This window comes from Gallinula chloropus (assembly GCF_964237585.1).
Source record: "Gallinula chloropus genome assembly, chromosome: 1".
Classification (NCBI taxonomy): Eukaryota; Metazoa; Chordata; class Aves; order Gruiformes; family Rallidae; genus Gallinula; species Gallinula chloropus.
Window position 1 is genome coordinate 77,290,750 of NC_140085.1, and position 10,676 is coordinate 77,301,425.

Genomic DNA, 10,676 nt, shown 5'->3' on the forward strand with positions numbered 1-10,676 from the left:
TTCTTTTTTTGGCTGCTGGGAAAGTTTTACAAAAAGATGACAAAAAAACCCCCACAGAAACAAAACACCATGCAGAGAAAGACAAACCTTCCATAATAAAACATTGTAGAAGCTTTCCATTTAGTATGTAAGTTGTTAGGGCTGGACCGTGTGAAGTGCTGAAGAGATTAAATCTAAATGTGAATTTTTCCATGATTCAGTCTCAAAGCAAAATCAGATATTGCTTCCTTTTGTATTCTGTTTTGGAGATTTTTTTTTTTTAACTTCCAGAAAGTTAATGTAAAGTAAAACATTAAAGAAGTACCCAAGAGCTGAGGCATTTATTTCACATACTATGCAGGCACCTGCCTAGGTTTTATTACATCAGACTGCATACAAACAACAGGTCAGGTTGAATGAGGCTCTGAGCAACCTGGTCTAGTGGAGGGTGTCCCTGCCCATGGCAGAGGTTTGGAACTAGATGGGCTTTCAGGTCCCTTCTAACCCAAACCAAACCAGTCTGTGATTCTGTAACAAAAACAATAATAAAACTGGAATATCAAGAAACTATGATTTTTTTAGTTTTAGATTTTTTTCAACTCATGAGTCAAAAGAAAATGAGGAAGTAAGCAACATTACTTAGAGGTAATGAAAATTATTAGAAACTCAAAGGGTTCAGTTTATAAATAGGGCTGTATCTGATATTTTGGAAGCTACTAGAACTCCATATTTATTCAAAAGTGTCAATGCAAGTGACAGCATTTAATTATTTTTTGTTTCCTTTTATTTGCAGGTGTGATACTTTTACCTATCACAATCCTGGGGATGTTTCTAGGAGGCTTTCTCATCAAGAAATTTAAACTTCACATAACTGAAATGGCAAAGTTTGCATGCATCACCTTTATAGTAGCGTATTTGTTAAATCTCTTGTACTTTACGTGCAGTTGTGAGGTGCTCCAGGTGGCTGGTTTGACAGCGCCCTACTCTGGGTTTGTATCCCCTTGGGTTTGTGTTGATTCTGTCAATGGTCATAGTTGCTTCCCTCTCCTTGCAAAACATGGTACACACACCTGTATTCTTCTATCTGCAGTTTAATCAGGATTTCTTATCTCATTGGGACTACAAACTTCCACTCTAGGAAACATTTTAATTTTAATTCTGATGAATTCTGAAATGTAACTTATCTGTTTGTATACTGCAGCACATTGCTATATCTTTTACATTAAAAAAAATTCTATACATATCTGTTTAAAGACAGCAATTTTTCAGTGAAACTGGTGTTGTTGTGTCACCTGCTAGTGTCAAACAGTGTGGTGTCAGCTACAGTGGAGCTACTGTAGCTGAAACCTATTCCCTGCTTACTGCAGAGGGGTTGGACTTGATGACCTTTAAAGGTCCCTTCCAACATAATGCATTCTGTGATTCCATGATTCTACTGGATTACATAATTTACTGCTTCCTTGGTGGTGATACACACAAGAAAACCCTAGATTTTGAGATAGGCTTGTCAGGCTGGTATGATACCCGGTGTTGGAATTGAGCAGAATATCCCAATTTTGTTTTTCAAATTTTGTTTAAATTGGATATTTCTTTTTCTGAATTGTTTATTGCTGAATATTGAAAATATACCTCTGTATTCTGGAAAATCACTAATTAATCAAAATTTATCACAGGCAATTGACATTTTTATATTGTATTTCAAAGCTTTAATTTAAAGTGGTACTGCTACTACTGAGTGGGAAGTAAAAAAGAGTGTTGGAAGTGGCTTCCCATGGTCCCCCAGTGGCTTTGCCTCTAGAAGGGACAATCCTCTAGATCAGTAGTTACCAACCTGCATGGGGAGTTACCAGCCTGCCTTGGTTACTGGAACTACTGACTTGCTTGGGTCCATTTTCTCAGTTGTCAGGTAGAAAGTGGTCAAGTCAGGAGCGTGTGCTGCCCAAACAGACATTCCCCCTCCCTTACCAGGGCCATGGTCATGTTTTCTTGAGAGCATTTTGCTGACCACAGCAGAATGCCACAATTGCCTACTGTTTAAATTTAGCTCAGTCAGATCCAACAAATTTCAAGGGGATTTTAAAGGATTAAACTGAATCCAGCAAGGCTTGCTAGGTTTTTAATTCAGACAGAAACTCAGTCCTGTGTTTTTTGAAACTGAGCCTATGTTTGGAGAAATAGCGAAGTTGTCTTGGCAAACCTGACACCCAGTTCAGCTTCAAGGTGAGTTACATAAACTTTGTCAGAGGTTGGTGCAGTGTAGATAACTCAGGTTGAGCATAACATCTGATGCTGTAGAGCAAATTAAAAATAAGCAGAAACATCAAGGCAGCAAATGGTGGAAGAGCAATTACAATTTTTCCAGGAGAACTGAAACTGGAGAGTTTAGCATATGCTAGGATTGTTCCAGTTAAGGAAGTCACATTCTGTTTTACTCATTGAACGACTGGTAGTTTGAAGATGAGCAACAGCCTGAAGAGGCTGAAACCCCCAGGTTATTTTGCCTTCTAAAAGACAGGAGAAACATAGACCCCATTGAGGTGCGCTTCGGCTTGAAGGGTAGGGAAGAAGAAAAAGCAAATTTTGAACACTGTCTCCTTTATATTGTGAGTAACTTCAAAGCAGGCCTGATTTGTAGCTGCTGGACTCACATCACTTTCTGAAAATTGACCCCTGCTACCATGTCACTGGCCACTTTTAAATTCTCAGTGCTAGTTGTTACCTGCTTAGTTGAGCTCACAGGGGCCTGAGTTTGATGGTTTTGTATGGAAATGTTGGTAAAGGTAGAAGCCATGAAAGTCCACAATAATATATGAGAAATGAGATCTGATGGGAAATGGGGCTCAGGCCTATCTCGGGTGCAGGGCTGCTGCTGAATGCTGTCAGAGCTGAGACAGTAGCAGCACTTCCCACTCAGACTCATGCAGCTTTCAGTGGCACTAACGGGCTCTGATCTGGTCAGAAAAAATGTCAAGGACATCTTGCTGCTGTCATTGCATGTGGTTTTATGTCATCGCTTCTAGCACCCAGATATCTACTGCTAAGGAAAAGAATGGCCACTCTAGAGGTAACGAGAGATTTTAGGTATGATTTTCTTTTTCTTGGGTTGAACTTTCAAATGAAAAAAAGCCCCCAAATATTCCCTCCCAGCCAAGAATACCTAGTTCATGAGTTCTCAGTCTTTTCAGCAATATTCCATAAAAATGTTAATGCTTGATGAAAAATCAGCTTCAGTTTAGCCAAAATTAGCATAGTCTTCATATGACAGCTTCACAGTCTGTTGGGTGGTAGCAGATACGTGTCCATCTTGATTGCCTTATTTTCTCCATGTTTTGCTTGCTTGCTCCCTGATATATTGAGTATGTAATTTGGCTAAGTAATTCTTTCATTTCTTTCTGTTTTCCTGCAGATTAAAACATCTTTCTTCCCCTAAAACCAACCTCATGGCCAGTTGCAATGCTGACTGTGGCTGCAAGCTTGATCAGTGGGATCCAGTATGTGGAGATAATGGGATCACTTACATGACGGCCTGCTTTGCGGGGTGTAAATCATCAACTGGTACAGGAAAGAATATGGTAAATTTATAGATGGATAGATGCTTGTAGATACATTTCCCCATCTATTGTTTTTTGGCTTTGTGATTAAGAAATCCTGCAGACAAAAATGTCTATTCTATATTGTGGAACCTTGTAGTAGAAACTGAGTGAGTGCAAAGTTGCAGGGAGGGTCTTCAAAACAGTTGGTCTGAGATAAATAAGCTGGTCAGAAAGACATGCAAACCTCAGACTCTTAACTAACATTTCTTGAATGGTTTTTCAAAAGACTTTTGATTTTAATTTGGGGGGGGGGGGGGGAGGAGGATTTAGTTATTTTTTCTCAGCAAGATGGCCATAGATTTGGTTTTAAGCTCCCCAGTACATTTCTTAGAGCATAGGTACAACACAGGTAAGAGGGGCTTCCTTTAGAAGACCGTTACTGGTGTAGCTGCTATGCTAGCAAAATTACATGGTGTCAACTGTGCAGCAGACACATATAAAATTGCATGTGCTGGTTTCACAAATTGTTACAGATCATACTGGAACTGCCTGCTCTCCTCAGCTGCCATAGCTCAGGAAAGCAAGTCTTAACTAATCTCTACAGGCACGAGGTCCTGTAAATATACTTCTGGCCACTTTGTTCCATGTATCAGCAGCAAAGCCATTTCCAGGACTTCAAACAACTCTGTCTGAGCAAGACCATTAAAACCAGTAGTTTTGCAGAATTGTGTGCAAATGGTCATGTCTTCTAGCAGAAGCAGAATTGTCTTTAGGTAACACTACTGAAAGAGACAGGCAGCATTTTCAGTCTTATGCCCATTCTATTCCAATCCTAGCAATATTCTCTTGCTTTGCTTCAGAGGAATGAGCTTTCAGACCCATGTTTTCTGCTCACTTCAAAGTCTGTCAGTCTAGCACCAAATGCATTGACTGCATTGTTGGGTCCACATCTATATTTTTATTGCTAATCATCTACTTCATAGGAGCAGAATGTCTGGATGACAGTTCACGTCTGAATTGCATAGCTTTGACCCATTTTAACCATACACAGAGCACCTTCTGTCCTAGCAATGGCATGGCTGAAATTCGAGTCGCATTTGCTTTGTGTCTCTGGAGTGGCTGAAGCATACCAATGAACTCAGCCATTAGTCTGCAAAGATGATCAGGGAGGTTTCTTTCAGCCTAAACAACAGCCTGCCTGTTATGGGGACTGAAAAATCTAGCTATAAAAATAGTTTTGTGCCCCTGAATTCTGATTAAATATATTTCTCTTCTTACCTTCTCCTTTCAGGTGTTTCACAATTGCAGCTGTGTGGAAGGACAAGTGCATGGACTTGGCAATTCCTCTGCAGTTCTGGGACAGTGCCAAAGAGAAAGCTGTACCAAAGCATTTCCCTATTTTTTAGCATTACAGACTGCATGTGCATTTATTTTAGCCTTAGGAGGCACTCCTACATACATGATAATGTTTAGGTGAAATACTTTACCTTACCTTGACCGTAAAGTTTGGGGAAAGAGAAACAGAATATGGTATCTACTGTTACATTCCTATTGTGAGGAATGGCATGCTGATGAAATGGGTGCCCTGTGTCTTTGCCCGCACTCTGAAACCCAGCTCTGTTCAGAGTCATGGCAAAATGCCCGTCCACCAATTCAATTCCAATTTAGGGCTGAGAAGATACTTTGGTGATGAAATGTGTTGGGTCTTGTGCTGGGGCTGAACATGGCTTTTCACTTCCAATGACAGGGAGGGTTTTAACAGAGCGATAAAATAAAATGCAGTTGGTCCTAAGCCATATGCAAGGTGTCTATGCTGTTCACATTACTCAGGAGAAAAAAATTCACCTTTGCTAAGCCTTGTTGCCACAGAATGGATTGTTTTGTGCTGTGAGAAGTCTGATATTCCCATTTTTTTCTTAAGCTGGTACAAACAGCACTATGTCAGCAGCAATGATTTTTTTTTTATTCCTTCAGCTGTAAAGCAGCACTACTATTTTATACTTGGAAGAAAAGAGACTGTTCTGTGCCTTTTGCATGGAAGTTTCTTTCCACTCATGCTCATTGGGTGAATTATGATCCTTGGTAGTTAACGTGCATGGTTAGATAACTCGCTTTGCTAAGCTGCTGGTTCTTCTGTCATACTCCAAAGAGTAGCCATTCTTGCCACATGCCTGGATTATGGACAAGGCTCACTTTGCTGGGCAATGTTTTCAGAACACTAATGTGTATGATGCCGAGACTTTCATGTTAGTGCTGAAAAGACGATACACTGACGTATAAACTCCAGTTCAGGAAACAGGCTGGCCCTGGCAAGTCTCCCTCCTGCCCCTATGCCAGCTCAGTACTCATCCCTGCCTTTTGTGAATTCTTCCAGTTCATCTGGTGGATGCAGGCTGTTTGTCCACTGGTAGGAACGAGGTACCCTTTTAGCTAGGTAACTCACATTTGCTGTCTAAAATGCTAGAGGCAAAGGTGGGGTTTGCCTGCATGTAGTTAGCAAGGACTGTATACCTTTCCTCCCTCTGTTCACGACTGCACAGTACAGCACCTTCTAAAGCAAGGCAGCTTCTTGGAGTTTAATTTATGCACATGAAGTGCCTATTTTCAGTTGGTTCACTTTCATTTCCCCATGCATCCTCTCCCAATCTTTACAATCTGTTCTCCTTGGCTTCAAGGACAGTTTCTGTAGATTCTCCAACTTATTTCAAAGAGAGTTCACCCACTGAGGCCAGCAAAAGGATGCTCTACATCTGAACTTTATCTTTGGTGAATCTTTTCAATTAGGGCTTGAGGGAGCTATGCTAGGTATAGCATATTCTTGCAATGGGGCATGTGCAGACATTCACAGGGTGGCTGTAGCTGCATTTTTCTACTACTCTGCAAAACAATGTACTATTTTTGTTTCTTTTTTAGATCTGTTTCACCAGACCTGAAATCCTTTGCTGTTGGGATTGAAACTTTAGGTGGTAGAGTACTAGGTAAAACTTCATTTCTTTGTGGGATTCAAGTAGGCAGTCAAAACAACAGACCAAAGCTAGCCAATGCAGTGTCTTTGCTCCAGATGAGGACAAAAGAAATTTTCCAAAATTTTTCTTTGTAAGCATACTGTGCATTTCCAAATATTCTGAGGAGCTTGCTGCATGCTTCCTGGTATGTAATTACATATTATGATTTTCTCTTCAGATGTTTTTTCTATGCAGTGGAGGGATCAGGCAAAGGAAGGAAACAGCACTGTACCTTGGGGTGTTTTTTGAAATTTGTGGACCCAAGTACCTGAGCTTGATCAGTCTGGATATTCTTGACACCTGTACTCCCTTTTGCTGACCTTTTTTCACTTAGACCTACCACATACTCTGCCTGTTATTTTCTTTCTTGTATTTCTTTGCAATAAATAATTGTTCCAGTCTTCAGATATGTAGCTTGTCCTGCCTCTAACTTACCTTGCTTTATCTTCACTTTCTTGCTGATTTTTGAGTTCTTCCCAATGTAGATGAGCCCACGTGGTCACTTTGGTCTCTTTCCTAATCTCCATATTTTAGCTGAATGGGGCAGAGAATCAAATCTTGTGCTTTTATGAAATAGTTTTCTTCGCAAAATGGCAATTTATCCCTGAAAGAGCTGGCTGACCATATTAAAGCATTATGACTGTCTAAAAGGAATTCTTTCAGTACTACATTAGTAATACACTTAATACCTATTTGGTTTTGAGCAAGTGCTTAATTTCAGCCCTTTGCACGCATCTAACCATCTTTAATGGCAAACTATTGTGTATTACCTGAATAAATGCATTAATATACATAAATATTAATATGGCTCAGCATGTAATTCCACACTGGAGACTGAAAAAGAAATGTGGGTTATATTATTTCTTTAAACAACAGAAGTTATAATTCTAATAAAAATGCTATTAAAGTATAATTACTAACATTTCCCTCACTGAATATAATAATGCTATTACCTTACATCCTTTCAACTCCCTTTAGGTACTTGCTTAAGTATTTTCACACATCTTGGAATCTCAAAGCTAGAACCTGATGTTTAGTCCCATTTTATGCAGCTATAATTCAGAAATCCTGAGATTCATTTCCTCATTTCTTTACAATGACATTAAAAGCTGGGACCTTCCTGTCTGGGATCATGCAATAAGAATTTTCTTTGCAGGAGGACTCCCAGCCCCTATTTATTTTGGTGCCTTGATAGATGAGACCTGCTTGAAATGGGGAACAAAAAGCTGCGGAGGATCTGGATCTTGCCGAGTGTATGACACAAAAGCATTCAGGTAAGAGGAATTCTCTGGCGAGAGGTTGGGAACGTGGCTTCTGAGGAAGCTTTGGGCACCAAGGAACATGGTATACTTTGCCCGTGACAATTGTCAATAGATTGATTAGGATATGAAAAACACCACAGCTCCTTATTTTGACTAATAGATCTAATCAACAAAATAATTTTGATTCAGTCTGGCATGTGACATTACAGTACAGTGTCTTACATCGCCAGAATCAGTTCCTTTATTGAAGCCTCAGTCCATTAAGTAACTGTGATGCCTTGGCTTTGTGGGAGACTGAGCAACTGTGGAATAAGTGTGCTGTTGAAGATACTCTTCCTCATCCCTCACTCCCCTGCTTCCTAAAGTCTGAGGGCTCAGAAAATCCACTTGAAGAGTGTGTGGAAAGCTGTGGCCTGGAGCACTGCCAGTGAGGGGCTGGGGCAAGAGGCAAAGCTCTGTCTGGTGCAGATCCTCTTGTCCCAGCCCTCAAATATCATCTGCTGGATGGGAGCACTCTTTAGACAGGAGGCATTTCTACTAGGAGTATAGGACTTGTCTGGAACCTGCCTGGAACCATGAGACTGCTTTCTGTTTGTTATTTCTCAAATAGCAGAGAAATACCTGGCTGAGCCTAGATGGTTCTAACAGTGTGTATTTGATATCTGATTCGATTCTGCTCAGAAGTGACAAACTTTATTAATATAAACTTATTTTGCTACTTTTTTTTTCTAGAAATGTCTATCTTGGCCTCATTGCAGGACTACGGGCAGGATGCTGTCTCTTATACATAGTACTCTCTGTTTTAATAATGAAACGCTTCAAACCAGATGGGAAAGAGATGACAAATATTAAAAATGCAGAAATATCAACCAGCAAAGAACCAGACACTGCCAACAAAAAAGAAATTCTTCCTGGTGCAAGAATCTCAGAGGAAAGTGAGGAAACATATATGTAAAAAAAGGAGAAATGAGGCCTTTTCCTAATTCTGCTTATGCTTCAGAGTTTTTTTTCTAAGCACAGCAGGGGTCTAATTACTGACTTCAACAGCTAGTTCACATTTTGGGGATTCAAAAAAAATCTTTTAAACATTGACTTTTAATTTGCTTTACCATATGCTCTTTCTCTCCTCATCTGAAACAATAGGGGGAAAAGAAATTCAAAATTTGGGGGGAACTCTCCCATCCTCTTGCTCTGAGTCCCTTTTTAGACCAACAGTAAGACTAGCCAAAATTTTTCAAATGTCATATATTCGATTATGATTGAAAAATTAAAAATTAAAAAGAAGAAATCCACAATAGGCTCCTTTTGAATTTTTCACCAACTTTATTTCAAGTAATATTCCTCTGTATTTCGTCCTACAGCTCTAAATGGCTAATTGAATTACGTGTGCCTGGTTGCTCTGATGGCCTTGCTGTGCAGTTCATGGTCAGAGCTGATTGTTTCAGACTGGGTCCCATGGCCCATGGCCACATGAGCACCCCAGTGCTGTCAGTGAGCATTCTCTGAACAAGAACTGCACAACCACTCTGGGGCTTGAACACAATAAACAATCAAAATGGATTTCAAATGAAAGAAAGTGGTGTATTAATTTTGCAGCACATCTCACTATTGTGTTTGAGTAAAATTGCTCTGAACCGATGCAATAAAGTGATAGATGTTTCAGGTTGGGGTTTTTTTCATTTGTTTTGAGTTTTGGTGTGGGTTATTTTTAATATGTGTGTGGGGGAATTTTTATCCTATTGACCACTGCATGCATACTGCGTGTGTAAGGATTTTCTTCCTTGTTTAAGGAACTTCCAGTAAGCCTTAAAATATGGTGCTGAAACCTCACAAATTTGCAGATTTCCACAGATACCTAGTCCAGAGAGAAACTCAAATAAGGGATGATTCCAGCAGTCATTACTGTGAAAAAAGTATCTAAAAATTCTTGAAATGTGATATTGCATTGGAAGCCTTCATGATGCACCTTTGAAATGGGAGCCAACTTGCCTAGTGAGATCACTGTACATTTTTTCTTCATCATCACAGTCATTTTGCTTTCCTTTCTGAAGAGTGTCTCTACTCCCTGTGGTCCTGTGCACAAGCCCTTTGCCTTGTCTAAGTGTAGGAACAGGAATGGGAAAAGGGTTGATGCGGTAATTACTGAAAGCAGGTTCTTCATATCCTGGCCATGGGGATGGAGTTGTTTGTGTTTTATTGCTTAAAGATGATGACGAACACCTTTAGATGTTGTCGTTTACAATCCCAGGTCTGATTATAGACTCCCAGTAGATGGGGAAGCAGTGCGTGTTACAAGGGAACAGGAAGGAAAGCTTCTTTAGTACAGATGGTATCAATATTGCATCTAGGTCTGGAATATAATTAAAGAAAAATCCAAACTCCTGACACCCCAGGAATTTTACACAGAGGAAATCATGCTGTGTCTTTCTCCTCCTGCAAACAGTGTTTGAACGTTGGATAAATATATTGGCAGTTCTAGAAACACTCCTGATCTGCGCTAGACATATAGACTCAGTCAGGTGACTCATACTAACATCATTTCCCTTTTACTTCAGTTGTTTGGGTATTTATTTCTGTACATTGTTTTTTTATATTACAGGTTTTTTTGATGAGAGCATCTCTTGCACCTGTTGCTTGATTTTTCCCGGGAGGTAATGTTTTATCAAAGGTGCGTTGATAATTGATGTCAGACTAGAAATGAGATTCTGGTCAGATCTGATGATTCATGTCCAGATATTTACCCCAGGTGCAACTTGGCTAAGTGAGCTTTTTCAGACAAATAAGACTTAACATCATTCTTCATGACAGTACTGAATCTATAAATGCATAAGCACTGCCACAGGTGGCATTGAGTCTCTGGCTCAGTATAGCCCCAGTCCCAAGGCTGTATCGTTTGC

General features: G+C 39.9%; 1 protein-coding gene across 1 annotated transcript in view; it reads left to right on the forward strand.

Moving 5' to 3' along the window:
• Positions 1–9,441, forward strand: part of LOC311196162 (uncharacterized protein) — a gene marked incomplete at its 5' end in the record, with an annotated part of 56,552 nt that extends 47,111 nt beyond the window's left edge. The window contains 6 exons of the mRNA XM_084269668.1: positions 773–968; positions 3,386–3,551; positions 4,804–4,985; positions 6,426–6,490; positions 7,674–7,791; positions 8,512–9,441. Coding sequence (XP_084125794.1) covers positions 773–968; positions 3,386–3,551; positions 4,804–4,985; positions 6,426–6,490; positions 7,674–7,791; positions 8,512–8,734 — 950 coding nt within the window. The 3' untranslated portion in view covers positions 8,735–9,441. The remainder of the gene's footprint in view (positions 1–772; positions 969–3,385; positions 3,552–4,803; positions 4,986–6,425; positions 6,491–7,673; positions 7,792–8,511) is intronic.
• Between the last annotated feature and the right edge of the window lie 1,235 nt (positions 9,442–10,676).